A 25,373-nucleotide genomic window follows, 5' to 3' on the forward strand; every position below is an offset into this window, starting at 1 on the left:
ATAGTATTGAAAGAAAATTTTTCTCCAAAAACATAAAAGATACAAGTTTATACATTTGTAATAAATGTATATTTTTAAATAAACAAGTATTTAAATGAGCAATAGGAGTTCAAATGGGAGCTAATGATTTTACTTGTATTGCAAATTTATGTCTATATTTTTAAGAGAATAGGTTTATTGAAAATTACATACTCAGTTATCTTTGCTTTAGCTTATAGATATATAGATGATTTAATTAGTATAGAGATTGTTAGTAATGCTGTTTATGTGGTAGAATTTGAAAATAATTTAATATCTAATGTATAGGTACAATATTTAGTTTCAGAAAATAAAATAATTGATAATGATAGCAATCTAAATATTTTCCTTTTCCAATATATGGTTTGCCCTCTGTTAATAGTGATGTACCATAACATACTCTTCTGTTATAAGTGTTGTAACTTCACAATTATTCAAATTTTGTAAAATTTGTAATAAATTACTGTATTTTATTATTAATGTTAAAATATTGATGTAAAAAGTAGTATTTCAGGGATTTAATAAAGCAACTCTAAATAAAATTATTAAAATGTTCTGTGATAAATATAAGATCATATCAAATAAATATAAAGAAATAAAACTAAGGAAATTTTGCTGAAAGTTTCTGATAAGTACTTTTAGTTGTCAATAAGGTCATTTAAACACCTTGGTACTTCTTTTATGCAAATGAACCCTTTATTGCATATAAAGGCCTAGTGTCTGAAAATTGGTATTTACAGTGGACTTAATGGATTGTGGCTGGAATTTATACTGGTTAGTTTAGATAACTGGATGGAACCCTTTATACTAGTACAGTTTGTCTACTGGACTACTAATTAGTGCCTCACCATCATAATGGGGGCTGGAAGGCGAACTTTGGAAGGTAGGTTTATTGTACTTTTCTCAAAGTGATAGTACCTTATTTTATGTTGTTTTTTATATTTTTTCTTTTTCTTCTTCACTTTGAAAAGCAGTGATCTTCCTACAACTGTCTGCAGCCTGTGAAGGGTGATACAGAAGTGGGACATTGTGGGCTTATTATGAGTTATTTCTATAAATTTCTTCATGTGAGACTTGTGAACAAAGTTTAAGACTGATAGATAGTACATACCTGCTTTAATTTGGGTTCTGCATTTTCAGTCACCTCTAAATCCTAGGGTACATTTTATACCCCATGTTATAGGGGATCTTTTTTATTGGTTCAGCATTTTTTATTTTTGTTTGTTTCTTTCTTTCTTTTTGTTTATTACAAATTATCATCAGTTAGAGGTTTGTATTTCTTGTTTTTATTGCAGTTCTTCCTGTTGATTTTGTTTCACTTGATTAATGTGTATTAATCTTCTCTCTTTATATATATTTACACACACATATTTGTAATTAACATCTTTTGCCTTCAGTGGTTTAACTGTCAAAATTCTTGTTGTTTTTCTCTGAGAATAACACATGTCTATTCTATAACAACTGTTTTTTTGCATATAGCTCTACTTTAAGCTGTAACACTAGTTTGCTGAATAGTCAAAGTGAATTACATACATAAATCAGAAATAAAAATGACTCAAAGTATGTAGGTAATTTAATGTAATTTTCTAATGCTCTCACTTAATGTAATTAGTGTGTGTTTTTTCATTAGTTGGTTACCCTCTTGTGAATAATATTTTTAGCTACAAACCCATTAGTATCTCATAAGGTTTGTGCAACTTGAGAAATATATGTTAGTGTTAAGCTCATATATTAAATTAACAGTGCACAATAATGTAAAATTGATATATTACGCATTTTGACCAATAGTATTAATATAAGCAATATTAATTAAAGAATGGAGTATAGATTAGGTTACAGAACACATAAGCCATACTGGTTTAACTTATATACTATCTCAGATTGAACTGCATGTGAGGAAAAGGGAGTAGCAACTGAAAGGAAGAAAAAGGAACTTACTAGTGATGTACTGTCAACTTTTTGTAGTATATACAAAAGTCTAATTTGTCTCATTACTTTCAATTCTTGGATATATATATATATATATATGAGAAAATTAATACTGATGAAGTTGAGTCAACAAAATCAAAAGGAGTGACTGCATTAAAAACTGCAAATCCAAACCTTTGACTAATTATATCAGTTTATTATAAGTTAAAAACAAGCCAAAACAAAAATAAATTTAAAATAATGAACAAAAAATGCTGCACTAATTAAAAAGATCCCAGGGTACGAGCCATAATGTTGAATATAAAATGCACCTTAAGTTTTGGAGGTGAGTGAAGAAGTAGGACCCACATTGTGATCAGAATAACATCTATCAGTCTTAATCTCCATTTGCCAGTCTCAAATAAAGAAATAAAGGAGTAGCAATAGAAATTAAGAGAGTGAGATGTGTGGGTACTCAAGACCACAATGTCCCACATCTATATCATCTTTCACTGCCTTTCAACAGTTGTGGAAAGATGACTGCTACCCAAAGTAAAGAAAAAAAATATTAATTGAAAAATGAAAATAACAATAAGAAAAATAAGGTACTACCATTTGGGGGTAAATAAGTAAAAGATTTACCTCTTGAAATTAGCATTTCAGTCCTCATTATGGTAGAAGGCACTAATTGGTAGTCCAGTAAACAAATTATATCCCACATTATAGCTTGTACCCTGGGATCTTTTTAATCAGTGCAGCATTTTTTTGTTTATTTTTTAAATTTTGGCTTGTTTTTAGGATTAAAACAAAGAAATATATATATTTATAGGACACCAATTTATGTAATAATATTAAAATCAATTTTACCTTAGCAGTAACAAGTCTAATATTTAATACAGAGCTAGGATTTGGTGTCATGAGCCAGTATAGTTAGTTTTAGAACATTGTTCAGCATTGAAGTTATCATGTTATTAGTCTTTACATGATATACTATTCCTGTATGTTTTTAGAGAAATGATTAAACAAGATGTTCTGTCGTGGGAGCTTGGAAAACAATGGCCTTTTAGCTGTTATGGACATCTTAAAAAGCAGGGCTGTTTCCCAGGGTTTCTGGACATTTCTCCTGAAGAACTCAGATGGATTGCTTATTATACTCAAAGAGAAGGTAACACCCAGTCATATGTAAGTATCATTTTGCAAGCTTATGCAAAAACATTATTTCGTGATTTAGTGTTTGAACAGTAAGAGAATTTTATAATTTGCAGTGTTATTCCAAATTTACTGTTAATCTATATCCTTTATTTTTACATTAATTACATTTATTGGTTTTATAAGATGAAATCTTTGTTCTTATTTGTTTTGTTTTTCACTTCATTTTATTGTTTGATGTCTATCAACTAATTAGTGCAACCTTTAAGTTGGAAATGTACATGTAGCTTGGAGACAGACGTCCTTCTAAACTTCACACATGTGTGGTTGTGGAGCGAACTTTTAGGTGCATCACAATCTGTTTGCTTACATTTTCCACTTCAGTCGTAAATCATCCTTCTTCTCTGCCATTTGTTACAATATAATGTATAATATACTCTGCATTGCAGATGATTGAATATTAATTAGTTTTATTTGTTTTAGTAAATGTCTTTAGAATACATTTATTTGATGTTAGAATAATTTTAAAACATACTTTTCTCATTTAATTTTCTGAACATTCAGAAAACTTTGGGGCAATATGAGTGAGACGTTTAGTTGTGTAAATACTGTATATCAGAGTGTTCTGATGCTATGATTCTTTTCACACCAACTACAAAACATAAAACTGATTCTCCTTTAGTTGTTTAAAAGTGTTTCAACCTTCTTGTTATTGTGTGTGCACCCATTTTTAGGGTGCTATTATGTATCATATAATATGGGTTTATTATTATATATATATATATATATATATTTCAATGCATTTGTTCATGTGAAGCAATGTACCAACAAGTTTCAAAAGAAAAAGTAGTGCTCAGAGGAGCTTGCAGCCAAATCTTTATAAAGAAACTTCAGAGGGGAATATCATCTGATATCTTTTTTTCAGTCCAGTAGGACACTGTACTCTTGAACATTATGTTAGGTTAAGTAATAGTATAGAACAGCATGGATCACAAAATTAACTTAAATAAGAAGCACAAAGAAGATGTTGATTTCCCAAGCATTTCCCTTACCTCCCTGCACATAGTAGTTACTCCTCACACATATATTTTGATATTTTATGCATGCCACTAGCCTTGACTAGTTAAGATCCATGTTTTAACATGAACTGCAGTAGTAGTACATCATGTAATCATCACATAATTCTCCACAAATCTCCATGGTATGGGTTCCTGTACATGGTGAAGGGACCTCCCAGGGAAGGTTCTGTTCTTTCAGTTTTAGCTACTCTGGGATCTAAACATCCACCCATGTGTTTGCCATGCACGATGATGTGTGAAGGGGAGGAGAGGATCCTGGAAGTTGAAAGGTTCAACCCTGACACACCACTTTGGCCTTTAATTTTTGTAGACGGGCGGCCTTGGGGCGGCCTTCTTTGGGTCAGTCGGCTGGTCCACTTGGGCTAGAGTCAACCAAATACCAGTATTGTATGTTCTCAACAGGTGTTGTGGACATTGTATCTGATGCTGGTGTTTGGGTATAGTGCTCACAAAACCCTGGCATTGCTGCAGTGTCCTTGTTTAGCATTGTAGTGCATCCTCTTGAAGGGCTCTATGGTAGGTGGGGTTAGTGACACCAAAATATTCTCTTTTTTTATTATGAATCCTCCAGTTAAAACTTAAGTAAAATAGTGAAAAAATAGTCCATAGGTAAAATCCCCATCTTGATTTTGAGCAGCAATCTTCAACATCTGTAACACCTGTACCTCACTTGCTTATACTACATTTTTTTCAAACACACCGTTAGGGCAGATGTTTCCCTTTTTTATTCAGAAGGGACTTGCTAACTCTCCAAAGTAAGTAAAAAATCTTTGCTCTGGTGATGTATTGGTGGAAATATCCACATCTCAAGAGAGTGAACTCCTCTTACATTCAAAGGTGATTTGGGGTATACCTATTGAGGTTATGCCTCATGCAACTTTGAATTCATCATGATGAGTTATTGTTGAAAGGGATTTGAAGAACAACAATGAATCAGAGATTCTCACTGGTTTCTCCATCCAAGGAGTTTCTGCAGTGAGGGGTATCTCGATTTGCAAAGATGGAATTATGATGCTAACCAATGTCCTCATTCTGACATTTACATCACTGCATCCACCTGCCACCATTAAAGAAGGTTATCTTAATTGCAAGATATGGCCATACATTCCAAACCCTCTCAGATGTTTTCAGTGTCGGTGGTTCAATCACTCGAAGACTTCATGTCATGGTTCCTTGACGTGTGCTTGTTGCAGTGGCAAGGACCACAATGCCCGTGAGTGTGAAACAGATCCTCATTACATCAATAGTAATGGCTCTTACCCATCCTACTTTCATTTTTGCTCTAAATTATTGGATGAAAAAGAGGTGCAGATTTGAAAACAATTCAAAACGTTACTTACCGTGAGGCTTGAAAGTTGCTGTCCACCACATCATATTGGACGTATGCTGCTGCACTTTGTTCCACTACTACAATGGGAGTATGAATGGATCTCTCTGTGCTTCCAAGAGAATCATTCTCAAACCATATGAAAAGTCTTTTGACCTCCATGGTTAAAAAAGTTAGTGAATCAATGTCAACAACCATCTCTGTCCCTAACATATGTTCCAGCAAAACCCAAGATCCACTTCCTTTGGTATGGGTATTTCCTCAGAAACATCTTCTTCTCCCACCCCAAGCTGCAAAACAATAATTCGTTCATGTTCTCAGTCACTGGAATCCTCTTCCAACAACAAAGACCTGCCCAATCGGCCCAGGGCAGGATCCATGAAGGTCGACAGACCTCCCTAGAATAAAGATAATAAAGAAAAAAGACATGGATGAAAACAGAAGGGCTCTCCATCCAATTCACCTACACGTAAATAAAAATGGCCACCTTGACACAATGGAACTATCGAGGTTTACATTCTAATCTGATGCTCCATAGAGCGTATACTATCTAATCGCAACCTTTCTCCTTTCAAAAGTGGTTCTTATACTTATTTTCATGCACCTATTCTGTCCTTTACTGCTATTGATCTCTCAGTTTGCTCCCCTTCTCTATTCTTCCACTATTCATGGAGGGTTGACAATAACCCATGAGGCAGTGATCATTTTCCTATAATTTTGGAAGAGAGTGGTCATGTTTGATGCCACCAGACCCGTGTGCCCAGTTGGAAGCTGGTTCAAGTGAACTGATCCTCTTTCACTGCTCTCACAGAACTTGATCCTACCATCATCTGTAAGCCATCAATAGACTGTGTGGCAGCAGTAACTCAGTCTGTTATACAGGCAGCTACTCAGTGTATTCCTTTCCATGATATCCACATCCATGGTGGAATCCTGCCTGCTACATGACAAGGAAGGCTCAAAAGCAGGCCTGGGATACTTTTTGTAGGTGTATCTCACACTTTTGCACTGCATCACTTTCCAGCTGGCCATTGCACATGCTCTGTGGGTAAAGTGTCAAAGCCAGAAGGAATCTTGGATTAAGTTCAGAAACAGCATATCTTCTACCGTCAGTTCCAAAGTCATATTGGATAAGATTCAACAGGCCAGTGGGCAATATAATTCTGTTCCCGCACTGAACATCTTCCATGTCCTCTCTTCCACCACTTGGGGAGCGGATATATCGTGCTTTTATTCAATCGAAATTTGACCATGGATCACTGGTCCATAGCTATGCCAGGACCTTGGCCTTAACGATGCAGGACCCTGTTCATCATCAGAGACTTTTGCTCTGTACCAGAGCTTTCTGCACTTCCACAGTTCAGGGCTTATACACAGAATCTCATGTGAACCTTCTTTGCACCTCCACCATTTGCAATTGTTTTAACTGTATGCTTTGAAACTTTGTTCCTTACCAAAGCATCACATCTGGGTTGTGTTTTCCTTCCTTGTTGGGCTATGCTTTTTCAAAACAGACAGTCTGCCATTGGTCCTTTTGGCCTTCATATCCAGTTGCATTTGGGTGAATTTGGTCTGTCCTTGGATAACATTGCTGTATCCACTGGCCAGCCAATCCCCAAATTTGACCTATCTTAAAGCAGACACTCCTGATTGGAAATACTGTCTGTTATTTGCTGAACATTTTTGAACCATCCTTCCATTCTTATTTATACAGATGGTTCAAAATTAGGTGATTGTGTGGGCTCTGCCATGGTTTGGTAGTTGCGTGCAGAATCCCCTCTACAACTTCTGTGTTCACTGATGAACTGTATGCCATTTCTCTTAGAAGCTGAGCAGTACTCAAATTGTCACTAGAATGAGATCCTGAGCCAGTAGTTGGCAGGTGTGATGATTGTGGTGGATACTTCTCCAGGTTTACTTCTTGAAATATGAAATTTGATACTTATTAGCATATTCTATTGATTTTCTTACAGTATATTTCATGATTTAGTTTGGATATTATTCATAAAGTTGAAGCCATGCTCACAATCAATACTGGCAGCTTGAAATCCACCAGCTATGAAACTACACCGTATCCTTAATTTTGTTGACTGAAAGCCACCATTTCCTAAAAGATTGCCATCAACTTTGTTTTGTGTCTCTCTGCAATTATGTATTTGTAAATATTGTATTGAGTCACTAAAAACTTCCTTTGTAGTGTTTTGAGTTCTAACTTAAGGCCCATAATTTTTGTTTTTTTAACTAGTTTGTTGATGTTTTCAATGACAAATTCATAACTGATTTGCTGTGATGAATGTGAGGCAAAGTCTAAACCTGTCCATTCATTTAGTTCCTTTTCTAGAAACCTTTTATTTGGATTATCATACAGTTGGAATATGAATCTTGGAATAAATGTATTGCTGAATTGTTAAACTCTTGTGCTTAATGTAGTTAGCTTTTTAAAACTGTTGCTTCAAGAGATTATTTCTTTTGAGATGCTTTCATCTTACAGATCTTAGCCTTTGCTAACTGTACAGCTTCATATTTTGTTAAATAGCTCTTCCAATTACATTTAATCAGTTCTGCTAATTCATGCAAATTATCACTTACTGGAGTTTTATTGATATGATAATTAATGTCAGATAGCTTCTTTAGGCAGCATTTTGCTATTGGGTCATTATTTTTTTGAGAATTTGTGTTCAAAATATCTAAGAAGGGTCTCATAATTGCACATTAGTCACTTAACTTCATTTTGAGGCTTAAATAATAGTCTTATTTCCTGTGATATTTGTAATTTTTTTATTGTTCTCTTCAGACTTAAGATCTGCAGAAGACTGTATAAATGGTTTCCAAAAGTGTTTTCACTTCCTTCATCATTGGTATTTTGTTCTATGCATTGACTAATCCCAGATCTTCTTGATGGGTTGTGCAGTACTGCTCTGTGGAATGCACTACTTACCTCTAGTTTGTTGAGATTCTCTTTCTACAGTTTCATCCAGCATTTCTTAGGATTTGCCACTTTGTTAGTTGATGGTTTACCTGTGTATAAACATGGCTGTCGAAAAGGATATACTTTGGTTAATAAATAGAATATCCACAAAAATGATTAAAAATAGTGATAATTTTTAAAATCCTACATTAAGCTCTAACCTTTTACTCAATCAGTGTACACAAGACTTTACCAATATGGATGAAATTGAAATGCTTTACAATATGTTTCTTACCAAAAATATTTTGTAGTAACTTTAACAGTACAAATATAACTTATAAATTGCAATTGTCCATGGTCATAATTTGGGGAGTTCAGTAAAAATTGTTTGAGAAATATGACTGAAAATGGAAACACACGCACACGCATAAACATAGAAATGCAAACACACAGATGCATGCACTGCTGTTATACAATTATGGAAGACATAAAATGAAAGATTTGTTCTCTGTTATCCATCTATGCATTAAAGAGTAAAGACCATTTTTGTATGTTGCTTTATGTTTGTGAGCAAAGCACCTCAGCAGAGATTATAACAATACTATGTCAGATAATGTATGCATGTACATAATTTTCATTTACTTTTTGAGTTCAATGCAATTTAACTAACTAGCACCATACAATGCTTATTTAACCTGCATAGGCCTATTTAATCTAACAAAATCTGAAACTCATTCAAACTTAATTGAATTTGACCTTGCAAATTAGCTTACTGGCCAACATAATTATATAGCTAATTATTCTTATCAGCAAAACACATTTATTATAAATGTAAGTCCTATTAATTTTAACAATAACTAGGTGAAATTTCATGTTCTTCTCTATCCCAGTTTCTCAGCCTGAAGGGAGATGTCAGCACCATTACAATGAACATATAGCAAAATTCATATTGTTTTGTTTTTTTTCTCTTTTACTTGTCACAGTGAAACCTTATTATTGTAACAGTTTCTTTGACTTCACCTAACAAGACCAAAACAATTGTCTATCGTTGAAGGTATGTGTAACTACACAGGTGTGCAGCATGGTGGAAACATTGATATTGACCCCGATCACTTTCTTGTCTGTTTTGGGCAGATAGGTGCTACTTAGCATGCATGGTTCCCTTTCAGTGTTTGTGAAATTGTTTATATTGCCATGAGACCCTCTTCTTCTAGAGATCTTGTAGTTTTCTGTGTTTCTGGATGAATTCATTTACAGCCTGTTCTTCTTTGGATGTAGATTCTCACAGGCTTTATCATGTGGCCTTGCACTCTTGATAAATCTTGGATGAGATCATCCAGGCCAGAATGTGGACTGCACCCAACATCTTTAATTCACATTATCTCTACCCTTTTGTAGTTTTTTGTCTATCTGGATTTCACATTCCTCCAATTCAATGTTTTATGGATATGTGCTTCTTGTATTTATTTATACTATTAATCTTAGTCCCTTCTCAAAATCCATCTGTTGGCTGATGTTGCCTCAGAGGGTATACTTACTTCCCAAAACCTGCAACAAGTCAGGGATAATAGAAAGCATTAAACCCATCCACCTTGGTTATGATAGTGTGTGTATATATTTATATTTCTTTCTGCATTTCAGACATTACTTTTCTTAAACTATCGCGATAAAATAAATATTGGAGAAATGACTATCTGCTTCTCTGGCTCTTACCTATCATATTTTGAAATTCAGTATCTCCATAGTATGAATTCTTCCTCTCTGGCCTTTGAAAAGGACATCTGCAACATTTGCTATTCTCAGTTCTTAGTCTGGTGTTCATCTTGGAGAAATCATCACTGTTTGTGAAATCTTCTGCATAAAGTTTGATGGGAAGCTGGGCATGGATATCCATATCAGTGTAGTGTGTGTCACCCATTATTACATAATATACCAATATCTTGGTGGGTTTTTTATCTGCTGGATGAGACTTCTCTATACTGAGTAAATGGTACAACACTGCATGTACTCTCTCATTGTTGCCCTATTCACACCACAACCAAAAATGTGTTTTTCTCTCCATCCCTAGGACATGTGAAATTATTTTACATTCCTCCTTTCACACTTCCATTTGTGAGAATAGTTTATCCTGTGTGAGATGAATACAGTTTGTCACAATAGTAAGCCCTCACCGTAGGTTGTCACACTCCATGATAGCTCATCTTGGTTTTGGCAATTGTACTGTCCCTTTCACCTGAAGCCATTGTGATATTTTAGCTACTGTGTGAAGAGATGTAAGTGAATTGTTTCAAAAGTTAATATTTTCCTTACTATAAAATGTAGTTCTGTTAGACACACCTCTCCACCTTTCCTCCCTACTGCTGATATACACGATTCTTGCTTAATTTAAGAATGAAATTAATTTCAACTACAATTACTCATGGAAAGCTACAGTGCAAGGAGGATATGCTATCCTCATCTTGATTGAGGAGCATTGTTGCATAATGATTACATAATGCACGAGTGCAATTAATGTCAAAACAAGTCCTAGATCGAAGATAGTTCAAGGCTAGTGGCATGTTCAAAATCTTAAAGGTAGATATGTAAGGAATATCTTCTTTGCATAAATAAATAAGTGTCTATTACAGATACATTTTTAGGTAAGCCAAATGTTAACATCTGAAACCTTTCACCTATAAATTTTGAAAATATTTTCTTGCTGTCCATAACTGAAACACTATTAGGATGTGTACCAAAAGAGTTGCATTAAGCATCTTTCTTTATATTCAGATGGTAATTTCTATTCAGAAAGTGTATTCCACATCTAAAAACTGAACTTGTTTTGTAACTGCTTAAAAACAGGTGTTATGTAATCTTGCAATGATATTCCTGTATGTAATTTTTGGATGAATACCAGTGCTTTGTAGTCCAGAGTGTACACTTTTGTGAGGTTTATGCATTGATTAAGATTCTCACACTACCTGTTTCTGGTGACAAAGGTAATGTAAGAGACATCATGAATTACAGTAAAGCACAGTTACTAATAATTAATGTGAATTAAGTTTACCCTTACTTCTGGGTAAAAAATCTAAAGTTCTTACCACCTTAATTTTGTACTATGGCATAAATAAAGTAAATGTCAAATTTCATCCATTTTGGACCATGTTTAGATTTTGTATCATATGTACTGTGCAGTATAAAAACATATTTGCTCTGTATTATGAATGATTTAGGTATAGTACATTATTATTTTATTGGATGTACAATAGTATAATTGCATAATTATATGATTTTGGCATGATTAATCACTTTTCCATTGTTATTGTTTCCTTTGTACAACTTGAATGATGAATGTTTCATTTTCTTCTGTCTTTGCTTTAATGGCATACTCTTTAATTAGGGCCACACTTCTTTTGAGGCAGAATAATTGTGGTAAATGAAAGAAAGCATAACAAGATTCTTAATTCACTTTCAGACTACAATCATTTGTGTTGCAAATTATTTATTCAAGTGTTACAATTAAAAAATAAATAAATTTTGCCATTCTGTAGCTATTACAAATATCTTTATTCAAGTAATTCTAAATTTTTGTGTTGATGTTCTGCATGTTATTAGGCAGCATCCTTGTAGATATGATGTAAAAGATTGTAAACTTATGTTGATTGTCTAGTTTAGACAACAAGGATTGTTCAGTAAGACTTACACTTCCATGACCTTGTGTCTGTATCATGCCCTTCTGAAGTAAAAGGTAATAAAAGCTGGGAGAGGGAAGTTTACTTCTTGAAAATATAGTTGTAATGGAATTATTTGCTGGCAGTTTTTATTATGTAAAATTATAGCATTACAATAATTCTTACTTCAGATTTTATCTTATGTGGACATGTTTTTCTCAAATTAATCAGCCAGAAGCCTATATATCTGAACAACAAAGCCAGCTAGTTTAAGTAATTACTATGAATAATGATTTTTTTATTCTTCTTGTTGTTCTGGAGGAGCAAGATGAGTCTAACATGTCAATTACTTGTATCACCAGTTTAATCCTATGGAGAGCCAGGTGAACCATTATGTTGAGTTTAAAGCTAGAGAACAGATAATAGCAAGAGAATTTAGCCAGTCATGTAAACATTATTAGGGGAAGTAGTGATAACTGCAACTGCAGACTCTATTCCCAAACAATATCAAAGTCTACAGCAGACTCTAAGGGTTGAATGACCATCAACTAACTACTCTACTGCAACATGCCCAGCAAGTGTTATGGACAGCCATTCTAATTTCTGAATTGGACAGTTGTGCTTCCCAATCCAAGTAATCATCACTACATCACCTACCTTAAGATGAGAGTGTGAATGAAAGACCCTCTTTCTGAACTTTCACTCCCTTGAGTACTGAATTCAGGAGAGTATATTCTTTTCTGGAAGAATATTATTGGGTGCAAGTATCATGTAGACCAATGTTGCAACAGAAGCAGTGGATCAATAACAAGCTAGGATGACACAATAGTTAGCATACAACTAGTATTGTTATAACTTGATTTAATAATTGTGTATTTGTTATCAAATGGTATGTAGCTGTCACAATAATGCACTGGCACCATCTGTGTAACAGTACTGTCTGTTTTATTATGCCTATGTAAATACTTTGTAGCATGTGGTATAGATGTTTATTACGTACATGGGGAAATGCACACAAATTTTCAATTTTGCATTTTGTGGTTTTTATTAATGTTTTTGCATGGTTTTCACCACTACTTTGCCCCTGTTGATGGATCTTCATCAAATTTGTTATGTTTGTTGAGTCTTTAGAGATGCATGCAAATTTACAGTTTCACATTTTGTGTTTTGCTGTTTTTATAGGCATTTAAGGGTTGTTTTTTTTTTAAATTAAATGTAAAGAAAACAACATTTCATGTCCTAAGATAATCTTTCATTAATCATGAATTTACATAATTTCCATCCAGGGTACAGGTGCCCCAGCTAGTACACATAATATACACTAACACAAGCTACAAAACAAGTTTTAAAAGTTAACTTAGTTTTTGTGTGTGTGTGTGCACTTTACTATTTTTGAATTGCTAAATGTATTTCAGAGTGGCTTCATATTTTATGTCTTCAGTAGCTCAGTGGTAAATTTGTGGACTTATAACTCTAAATTTAGGTTTTGATAATACATTGTATAGTTTTGTATTCAGAAATGCTTCTAATACTTCCACATAACTGAGAGATTATTGCTTTGTGCCACTGGCAAAAGGATTTTTGCACATGCATCAGGCCTTTAATGAAACTTCCACTTCTACACCTGTTAACATGTACTGCACCAGTCTGTGGTGCCATTACTTATAATCTGCAGCCCTCCATCTGTAGAAGAGTGATGACACGTCCTCCATGCACAGTACTCCCATTGAGCTCATTCTTTCCTTAGCACTGATAGTAATTTAGTTGTCTTTTTTGTTTTAGTATTTTTGCACTAATTATTTTAAACTGTTAGTTCACATTCAGTACATTCTCTTTCTTATCTTTATTTTTTGAGTTTCAGAAAGAAAGAAAGGAAATTACACCAGTTTCAGTTAGAACTTCTTTGTTATTCTTTCTCTCATTTTTTTACTTCTGAATGAACTGTGGTATGAGTGTCCTTATCACTATTGTCTGATGCTCCCTCCTCCTTCTTTTCAAGGGAAGGGGGGTCACTTTCAGCTGGGAGAATTCTTGTTTTTATTTGCTGAGAAATGGAGACATTCATTTGGTCTGCTGTGTTTTTCATATGGTTTCTGAAGTTTCCTTTTTTATTGATCCTGGAAAGAATTTGCATTCTGTTCTCTAACACTTTTCTTTACTAAGTTGACTACTCACAGTTTCAATTTGTATTCTGTTCCTTTTCTTTAATTAATCACTTGGATTTTAAATATTTTTGGGCTTTTCTTTGTTTCCTTTGAGTCTACTCCTCCTTTGGTAACTATGGTAGATAGGGGGACTATTTAGTTTCTCCTCCTTCTTCAATTTCTGGTTCAGGCTGAAAGAATTTTGTTTTATTATGTGATAGGCTAGATCGTTCTTTTATCCTCCTTTGTCTGTCTGCTTGCCTTGTTTTTCTGCCTCCTAGTGGCAGTATATTTTGTGGCTGTTATCATGTTGATATCACAAGTTGGAGTTCTTGGCAGGTTTATAGGATTTTCTCTTGCCCTTTAAGACCTGCTATATCCTGATAGGGTTGTTTTTTTCTAAGTCTCTTACAGATGGTTACATCCATCTTTGCAGTTCTTTTGCCATTTACTTCTCACCTGTAATCTGATAATTTGTTTTCCTTGTTATGCCTGGGAGTGTTTTGTGACACACTTTATCTCTCTTTGTGGTGATTTTCTTGACTGTGAATTCATTGAGATTCTTCAGTTTCCCTTGACTTTCCATATTTACTTAGAGGTGGATTTCCAAATATTCATTTTGCACATTTTGATCTTTACAGGTAAGGTTTCTTATGAATCATATCTTATCAGATTAAGCTCATTTCTCCAGTGGAGGACATTTTCTATGGCCTGTTATTCTACTTGTGGAGCTGAGGGAGTCGTAACTACACTCAGTTTCCAGTCACTGGGAAGATGAACAGAGAAATATCCTTCAACATTTTAGTGTGTACTTCTCCACTCTGGGAGAAGAGGGCAAAGGTGGGGGTCCTCCTCTTTGGGTCCCTGGATGTTTTTTTAGATGTAAGTACAAGTGGCACCAGGCTCAGTGGGAGCCTACTTATAATTTCAGTTTGGATTCAACACTATGCTATGTGGTTGGGGTGTGCATGGTCCTTTTCTTTGACCAATGTTGATTTCATATATTGTGCATGGAAGGAAGTACACTATATTCTCATAATTCCAACTGTGGAGTGGTTCCATCCTAGGCCCCTGGTTGAACACAGGTTCCACATCCTCTCCATAATTCTATGAACAAGATACTCCTTGTTCATTTGGTTGGAGAGTGTGGATGAATGTTTATAATTCCATACAGGCTGAGATCTGTTCCTTTTGTTGAATATAGCATACACAGTACCATTATTTCAAACCTAGGCTGTTGCTTTTTGGACTTGTTCAGGTGGAGGAGAAAGTTTGTCCATTTCAGTGTTGCTCACTTTTTTATTGTGATTCAGATTTACAAAACACATTACTCTATGGCTACAAGTTTGATTGGTTTCCAATATATATATCTATGACATTGTGGTCCAATAGCATTAGCTCTCAATGTGGGATGGATATAGGGACTAAGACCCCTTAATTCCAATCCTCAGTTGTGGAATCTCAACTATCTGGTTGTGGCTGGCCTATGATTGTGATTACTGTTCTGAATGTAGTGTGATCCTCCCACTTGTGTATCACTTTTACCTTGAGACAGCGCTGTTCTGTACAGACACTTTCTGTAATGACCATGCCTGTGCCAGCCCTTCCACATTCTCAATGTGAGCTTCAAGCTATGCTGTCAGTAGGTGGTAAGTAGGTTTTAGAAGTTAACATTGTTCTAAACTGAAAATGTATTTCCAGTAATACTTACCTTTGTTGACACTCTTCCACCCTGCTTCTCCACAAAGAGCTGGTGTAAGCTTTTAAAAATGTGAATACATTATCAAAGTGAGGTGCCTATATACAATACCAGGATAGAAAGTACATTGATGAGGGTGGAGTAGTTTGTAAATTAGATGTTGCTAAGGTAATTTAAGTGGAGTATAAAAGAATGAAGCAGGAAACTAATGCTAAGATAGATAAAATGAATGTTGAAGAATAGTTATATTGTCAGCAGAGTTAAGTATTATTGTATATACATTTTCAATTTAGGAAAGTGTTAACTTTTCACACATGTGAAGTAGTTATCTAATATGAAGGAAAACTTTCTCAATGCCTGTGGATATATCTCCTCCCAAAGAAGTTGACCATTTCAGACCAAATTCGGCATGTTAACTAAGTAGTCTGAAAGCAAACCATATTCATATTAAACTTTCCCATGTTGTAAAAAAATAAAAAATATCTTATAGAATAACCCATATATTGTTACAACAGTAGCTATTGTAAATAGCTGATATTGAGTAAAATTTATATTATGATAAAATTCTGTAAGTCAAAGATTGTAAATAAATTTTTTGGCATTTTGATTTCTTTCTCATAATAACCAAAATGTATAGTAAAAAGATGTTCAGCTACAATGTGAAAAATAAAGAGATTGCTCTCATTTAAGTTTCCTGCTCTTTCCTGAATTAGCCATTATCTTTTGATTTATATTACATCTCACTAATTTTAATATTTATTATGTAAGATCAGTTGTTTCTCATTACTTGCTTAAGGAATCCAAGCCTGTAGTTCATCATTGAAGAATCTGGAAATTTGACATATACATTACTAAATGTATATATGCATACATGCATCAACACACAATTGCATAAATTATTTGTTGATCAAATTGTTATTGGCAGTGTAACTTGACACTTTGTGCTGGTGAATGCACATTATGTTTTGACCTTTGTTGTGCAATTGAGTTCTGGTAAATTGAGTCCAAGATGGTAATTTGTTGTCACATGATATTGATATATAAATTATTGTTGACTTAATGTGTGATGCAATATATTGTAAATTGTCATACCCTGGCACATTATGCATTTGTTCTTTATATGTTCAGATTCATTGTGGCTACCACCACTTTCACTTTATGCACTATCTTTTATATCTACCATGGAGTAGAGTGTGACTTCTATGTTACATTGATATTAGCAAAAGTAGTTGATTACAGTGCACAACAAAGTATTTGCTTCTTGAACACTGTTGGGTGTTCCTTATAGATGTTTGGCTGCTGATCACGAAAATCACATCCAAATCTGCTCATCAAGTACCGTTTCATCGAAAATCTTCAGTTTGACCAGGACATTGCTACAATGGAAAAACGATATTGGGGCAACTGGTATCCGTCAGTGCTTTCTGACTACTGTTGGACACTGCAACGTGATGCACCAGACATTGAATACAAATGAAAATTAGGAGCAAAACACTTTTAATTATGTTGAACTTAATAGTGTATTAGAAACATAAATGCAGTTAAATACATTATTGCCGGTAAATAGTTAACTGTCTATTTCTCAGAGTTTCTATGTGATGAAGCAAAACCAAAACTATATTTGTGCATACCCACCAGGTACCTGTCACAATCAACAAAAACTTTTCAGGAAGCAAAACTTTTCAAAAAAATTGTTGTGCAGTGTTGTTTAATTAGACACCATAAAATTATCTCATCTTTTTCATTGAAAAGGGCTGCTATTTAACCATCCCACCAAGATAAAACACATGATGGTGACAAGTTATGTATTCAAATTTTTCTTGTAAATATAAATCAGTTCTCAATATAATTAACAAATTTTGATTATTCTGTAATTGTTTTTTGTAGTGTATACAGTAGTAAATTTTGATAAAATCTTACAGTTACATCTAATCCAACAAGCTTTAGAAGATGTTCAAAAGAAGCGAAAAGAGCTGCAGAAAGCCTCTCCAGACATTTTAAGGATCTTGGTAAGTTTGTGAAAAAATGTTATTTTTGAACATTTTTGTATCTGTGTAAAGTACAGAAATGTATATTTTGTTCTTCTGATCCTAGAACAACAATAAAAACCATTGCAGTTGTTAATGAACAACTGACAATTAAAAGGTGGTGTTTGAAATCTTTGTTGGTATATTACCAGTTGTCACTGACTTTTTATTAATTACAATTGAATTGGTGAGTAAGTACAAAAAAAAAGATTTGTGAGGGAGACAAGGAGATTAAACCTAATTTTTTGATAGTTTCTTTAGTTTTTAGTTTTTGTATAGTTTTTAAATTCTGCTAATAATCAGATTTGAGTGGATTACTCAGTGTGTGAGATAATCTATGTAATATAACATATTTCTTTAATAATCAGTACTTGTTTTAGGTGAACATGAATTCTTGTGTCTGACTGTACTTTATTGTGAAGTATATAAAATACTTCTATATAGTTTATTTTGTTTTTACTAGAGCAAATGATAGTTAAAAATAGAAATGTATGGAACACTAGCAAACTATTGATGGATGCTGTTGAATAGAACCTCTATGAAATTTTGTAGTTTTCTTTAACTTGTAACTACTGGATTTTCTAGCCTTTGCCATATTAATACATAGATTCAGTTAGTGACAGGTCAAAGGGAATGTTCCCGTGCTTGTTGACTTGCATTCAAAATTTTATTGAACACTATTTTATGAATTTACATAAATAATTATGAAATAAAATTGTAGGTTATGATTCACACTTTAATATTATATATGTGTTAATTTCTTAATTTAAATGTAAATATTAAAAGATCTCACATAAATATGGATTTAGAGTCGTATAATATGTTGAATGCAGCACTGGTTAGAATTAGATGTTTATGGTGTCAAAATACTAAGTTTGTAGTTTCATACAGATTAGGAACTCAAGTTACCAATATTGATAAGCTAGAATACAAAATAAAAACCTCATATCTTTTTATTTTGCTGATGTTTTAGAGATTACAAAAATAATATGAAATTTTTGGTACGAAGAATAGTTTTTAATCATAATATGAAATTACTTTGCATTCAGAATAGTAACCAAACAGACACTATTTTCACAAACAAATATTTGATAAAAATGTTTCATTAAAAAATCTAATTTTTTGCATACAAAAAATTTGTAATCTTTACTAAAAGTATGCCATACTATATGAAGGTACATATACTGTGTCAAAAGTTATAGTGCTTAACATGTGCAAATGTGTATATAACCTCATATATTATACTGAGCTTATTGTGAAAGGGTCATTTCCCAATGAGTTTGAACCTTTGACTATTAGCCTACTTTCTCCACCAGTCATTTTGGCTGTTACTTGAGTTGTTTTATTTTTTATTTGGATATAATAAAACTGCAATTATTTATTTATTGATTTGCTTTTTATTAAAAGTTAAATTCTAAAGTATACATTTATTTCAATTTTTACAGGTGCTATAAACTGTTAGTTTAGTGTAATCCATAAAATCCTTCTTTAAAAGGTTTTAATCCACTGTTGTGTGTTTTATTGATTTTAAAAAACCTTGTAAGGGGAGAATAAAATCACTTTTTATTTGTTATTATGTTGTTCATTACATAAATGTCACATTTTTTAAACCCTTTAATGATTTGTCCATAACAGTTCATGTGCCCTCCATGTGTCAAATAATATTTGCTTTAGTTACCTTAGGTAAACCATTTCTTACCATACTTTTAATTATTTGCTTGTCGTGTGTTGTAATCAACACTCAGTAAATAGAATTGGAAATGCTTTTTGTGTTGTTCTCTATTGGATATGTTCTAAATTATGTATCATAAACACCAGAGAAAAAATTATTATTATTGTATGTAGTGGCATTGAAATAACATATGTATCACATAAATCTAGAAGGGTAGCATATATATATTGAATGTATTATTTGAGAAATATAATAACAGATCATATAAGATTTTTTGTTTCATAAATATATAAATATAAGCTATCAAAAAGCAAGATTTGAAACTAACAATTTTTAGCTTGTTTCCAAAATGTCTTGCATGGAAGGGGGTTAATTATATAAAAGCTCAAATAAAGAAATGAAATAGATACTATATCCTTTTTCTGTTTACCAACTTAACAAGAAACTCACCAAAAAGAGCTAATAGTTATACATGAAATATTTCATTTAGTTACCAAAAGTTTAGAAGGTATTGAAAATTTATTCAATCCAAAAGTATAGGATCCACATTTGTGCTTGTTATAGTATCTTGAGACAAAAAAAAACATTTTTTAAAGTTTCAGTTAACTAACTTTTTCAATTTCCTTCTTTGAATAGTTTTTTTTAACTATTGTAGACAATTGAAGCATGAATATAGGAATTTATCTTTTTATATTAGTCTCTTCTTAACTTTTTTTAATTATTCTTGTTTTCTGCTTTGTGTTTCATATCAAATATATATTTTACAGTAAGCATAAAGATAAGTCTTAAAATTATTACTTTAATTATTTTTTGTGTTTGTGCTTTGGATTCTTTATTAAGTTGAAATCTAATCTTCTTTACTAGTTGTACTGGATATATATTGTCTAAGTGGTGTTGTAGGGTTTCCAGTAATGGTCTACACTATTGATGTTTCCATTTAACTATACTGGTGGTCTGAAAGTTAAGTGTGCATCCTGCTAACCATGAACTCCGTGAAGAGGAGAAACTTTTGTTAACCTGAAGATGACCTGAGAAGGTCAAAATGTTGTTCTATACTTTATTTTAATTAAAGTTTTAAAACCCATACCAGTCATCTTGAGAATACATATCCATGAACTGTGAGAGTTATAAACACTCTACATTGATCTGTGTTTGTTTAGCTTCTAGATGATCTATTGGCTAACACAAATGTAGTGTTAAAAATAACACAGCTTAAAACCATAGTTACTAATTTTTCATATTGGTGAAATTATTGTTTTAAATTGACTGTTAGGAGTTTTTGTGTTTAGTTTAAGAGTTGCTATTTATTTTATATTCTTTCATGGATATGGCTGTTTGAGTTAGTGTTAGCAATAAGTAATAAAATAAAACATTAAAATTTATTTAGTGAGATGAAATTTCTCTCTTGCAAGACCATTTGCATTTGAAGTGAGAACTTGTATCTTAATGTGTATAAACCACACTAAGGTTTCACCATCTAATGTATCATTCCATTTCTCAGTGTGGTAAAAGTGAAGAGACAAAATACAAACCTTCTTTGTATATAGCCACAAGATAATAAAAATCAGTGAAGACCTTGGTATGATGTGTAAACTTCTCCAGTAAAAATAGCGTTTTACCATATGTTCATGAATTAACACAGCAACAAAATCTTTTAACTTGTCTGAAAAAATCATGAAACTCATTTGAAAAAGGTACTAGAAGTTCTCTAGGTAATATTATATAAATTAAAGTAGATATAGTATTTATTTTAAAATTAAGATAAGTTTTCTATGTACCATATTTAATAACAAAGTATATCAATGTAGATTTATCTTTTTTTCATAAAAATAACATTAAAAAATAGTACAATTGATTTTAATGTGCCAGAATTTTCAGTTTTTTGGCAGGGATCTATTTTTTTTATAATTAAGTTTGTCAAATTGTGTTTTGATCCTGAAAAAAAAAATCGATTTCTCGTAGTTGTGGCTTAGTAGTACTGACAGTCTGATTTATAGGTAATCTTTTCAAACAAAAGATTGGCCACCTTGAAAAATTAATCTATAAACACAGTGATGGACATAAATTTATCCTTATAATATAAACAAAAGGAACCAGTGCAATTTTTCAAGCATTATCTGCCAGTTATAATACTTAACAGGCACACTTTTTCACCAATACCTTGTGTTAATGCATGTTTTATTCAAACACACATACTTACATAAACCTCACATTAACCACCTGTGTATCCTCTGAAGTGACACTGTATTACAGTTTTGTTTTAGCAATACAAACCAACAATCACTTTTTTTGTATTAATCACATAATTACCAGAGGTTTGTAGGGGCATTGCTAATTTTTAAAAGTGTAGCATTTCATATTCAATCATTTGTTTACTTTGGACTTGTAGACTGTTAGATAGATGTGGAATTTATTATTGCAATGAGAGTTTTGGATAATTAATAATTGGTATTTACTTCTGATCATATTAAACTATGTACAAAGAATGAAACTGAAAATTAACCTGGAAATCAGTTTGAGGTTGTCCACTGTCTTTGCTATAAGTTATATGCAGGAATTCAATTTTGTAATGATTTTATCTGTATCATTAGTATAAAAGGCTGCAGAACAGATTGCCCACAAATTTTAATAAGGTTTAGTTAATCCATATCACATACTCTTAATCTTCTTTAGAGTCAAAATGAAGTTCTGCATTAGAAATATGTATGAACAGAGAAATGCATTCTGTTTTTCTAAAGCCTTTTGTTTGTTTGAGATTTATAATACTTGAATTAATGTAGTATATTTGGTGCTATAACTAACATGTTAATAATATGTATGACAGAATCATTCAATGGTAAATTACAGAAACATGTTTATTTATAATTCTTGTAAAATATGGAAGATGTTTATTATAAAAGGCTGTTACAGATCAATTGTTATTGACAAAAGAGTACTTATATAACATTATTATGTTTTCTGAAAGTTTTAATTACAATTATGAAATTGAATAGGAAAAAAAGAACTTGTGTTAAGCTGTAATATGTGTATATGTATGAAGAATTAGAGAAATTCTAAAAATATGTTTTATGGTAAATAATGACTAATGAAAGAGTTAATAGTTTTATAGAAATGGTTTTTCACACTTAAGTTTTTTATATGTAAATGTGTTTTTGGGTTTTCAACAGTGTTTTATTTTTCAGTGTTTTACAGATGATATCAAACAATTAAATGTGTTGTTAAAACAACATGTTTTTTACTCCTTTATTTCTTACACTTTTCAGAAATCTCTTGATGAAGGAAATTCTGAAAATCAACAGTTAAGATTGTTTCAAGCAACAGGTAAGAGACAATAATTTTGTTTTTATTTTGAGTATCACATTACATAGTACATGAAATTTTGGCATGTTTAAATATTAAATATCTAAATTTTAAAGTGTAATTCTTGTTTAGAATATTTAATTCTATAATGTTCTACACATACTATTGTACAACTATGCAGAATACAGATTAATTTCATATTTCATATGATTTGTTGGTGTTATTTGTAGTAGTATTAAGCTTCTACAAGTTGTATTTATATGAAAAAATTCTGCGTACATCAGTAAGAAATAATTTATACTTATATACTGAAATACTAATACCTATCTGTATTATGTTCAACAATTACCACAGTTAGTGAATACTAAACCATTCACACAAATGTCATTTATGAGTTTCATATCAGATTGTTATCACACACACACACACAGAGGCATGTAAGCACAAAGGATATGTCATATGAATGTTTTGATTCTTATTAATTATATATTATTAAGAGAATCAAAATCAATTTAAATTTCTAAAAATAGCATGCACAATATGCATCACCATTTATCTCAAATGATAAATTGGATAAACTAATAACTTTGAAAACAACATTTTGACAATTGTAAATCTTCTGTCAACAAAAAAGACCTTTATGATCTAGCCAATAGTGATGATGTATCATATAAAATTCCACTCATGGTACATGAAATTAAGTTCCAAGTGGAGACTATACCTGTTTTGGATGTCATTCAACCAGGATGCTAATCTCGTATTTACACACCCATGATCGATGCAGATACTTTCTGTATGGGTAATGCCACCAATGGCCCCTCTGCCTTATTAATGTGGGTTTCTAGCTATAATGTGAGAGGTGATAAGTCTGTTTGAGAAATTGTTTTTTTATATTGAAAAAATATTTCCAATAATACATTCCTTCTCTCTCACCCTACTGCTCTTACTAATCCCCCAGGAGCAGGTGTTAGAGAATGTGAATTGAGTCAGTCTTGAGAAAGTGATAACATCTCAAGTTAGTGCTTATTATTACAATATCAGAAAAGAAAATGCATTGACATAGGTGGAGAGTGTCAAGAGACAATTATTACCAATAGAAATAAAGTGAGGTTATAAAAGACTGGAGGAGATGAAAAAAGTAAGACTAGTGTTTAGATGGCCAAAGGAAGAAACCCTGGCATTCAAGTAATAGCTGTAGTTTGACAGGAGGTAAGTATTATTGGAAATACAATTTTGATTTCAGAGAACATTAACTTTCATTACTTGTATTTTCTAATATTTTCATGTTAACTTTATATTGTTTTGTTTATTTTGTAATTATATATATGAGTTTATAATATTCATATATACTGAAAGTATTATGTGCTTTGTACTAAATTGTATTTTGCAGATTATTTGTAGGAATAGTGTTTTTAATAATTATTTGTCATATGTATTTTAAACATATAAGTAGTTATGAAAACTGATAATTTAAGTACTAGTTTTCTTCAAATTTTACCATAACAATCTCTTGTCATTTACTCTCTGACACTTGCTTAGATTCACCCTTTCACAAAGAAATAAACAGCATCATTAAATAAACAAATGAATAAAACCCTGAAAGCATTTGAAAGGTTGGCCTTTCTTCTTATGGGAAAATTGGGAATTTATTCATTTCTATTGAAACTTTTTGCACCTAAGTGTTTTTCTAACATCATAATTGAATAAATAAAATTATACAAAATAAATTTGCATTTGTTCTTCAACAAAAATTTTTAAATGCTCAAGCATTGAAATTTATTCAAGAAAAAATTATATTTAATTATTTTTATAAATGAATAAATTTTTAATTCTCATATTTTCATTTTCAGTTAATTTTATTATCTTGAAATGGAAACATTCATGTATGTGAATTTCCTGCTACTTATTTTATAACTGTCTTTGCCTGAACTGACATTAAATGAAAGATTGGAGGTTTGTAAAAGAACCTTGGGGCCCACTGCTCTTCCTTCAGCAACCTTTGTTTATAAAATGTATTTCTTTATCATAAAAGAAAAAGAATCACACATTGATAAAATAAAGTTTTACTAGTACATTCAGAAAAAAAAAAAGAATGGTGGAAAGTTAAATACAAATGATTTATAAGGTGAACATTGAACATGCATAAAATGACAACTGGTATTTTTTGTGTATTAGATTTTAGTCAGTGAAAAATAGTGTATCATGCCAAAGTTCATTACTTGTATATAAATTACTTAAAAATAGTAAATTCTTATTAAAATTTACTTTTTCTGCTTTTCATTGCATTCTCTGTATTATTACTATTTAACAAATCCATCAATATTTCACATGTATCAGTAAATATTTTTCTAATTACATCATATTATCCTGAAAATTAAGTTTAAACACCAAACGAAGATGAGGCACTCAAAAGCAATGGGCCAAAGATTTATGAGGAGAATTGTATCTCAAAGTTCAAACCTGAAAATTAATTTCAGTTACCATCACTTAGT

The 25,373-nt window shown here is 32.1% G+C and overlaps 1 protein-coding gene across 1 annotated transcript in view; it reads left to right on the forward strand.

Annotated features, from left to right (window-relative positions):
• The window catches only part of LOC143252961 (nucleoporin NUP42-like), a 58,104-nt gene that overhangs the window by 25,099 nt on the left and 7,632 nt on the right, over positions 1-25,373 (forward strand). The window contains exons 3-5 of the mRNA XM_076505915.1: positions 2,937-3,108; positions 17,805-17,891; positions 22,845-22,902. Of these exons, the coding sequence (XP_076362030.1) occupies positions 2,937-3,108; positions 17,805-17,891; positions 22,845-22,902 (317 nt within the window). The remainder of the gene's footprint in view (positions 1-2,936; positions 3,109-17,804; positions 17,892-22,844; positions 22,903-25,373) is intronic.

Source organism: Tachypleus tridentatus, chromosome 6 (genome assembly GCF_004210375.1).
Source record: "Tachypleus tridentatus isolate NWPU-2018 chromosome 6, ASM421037v1, whole genome shotgun sequence".
Taxonomy (NCBI): domain Eukaryota; kingdom Metazoa; phylum Arthropoda; class Merostomata; order Xiphosura; family Limulidae; genus Tachypleus; species Tachypleus tridentatus.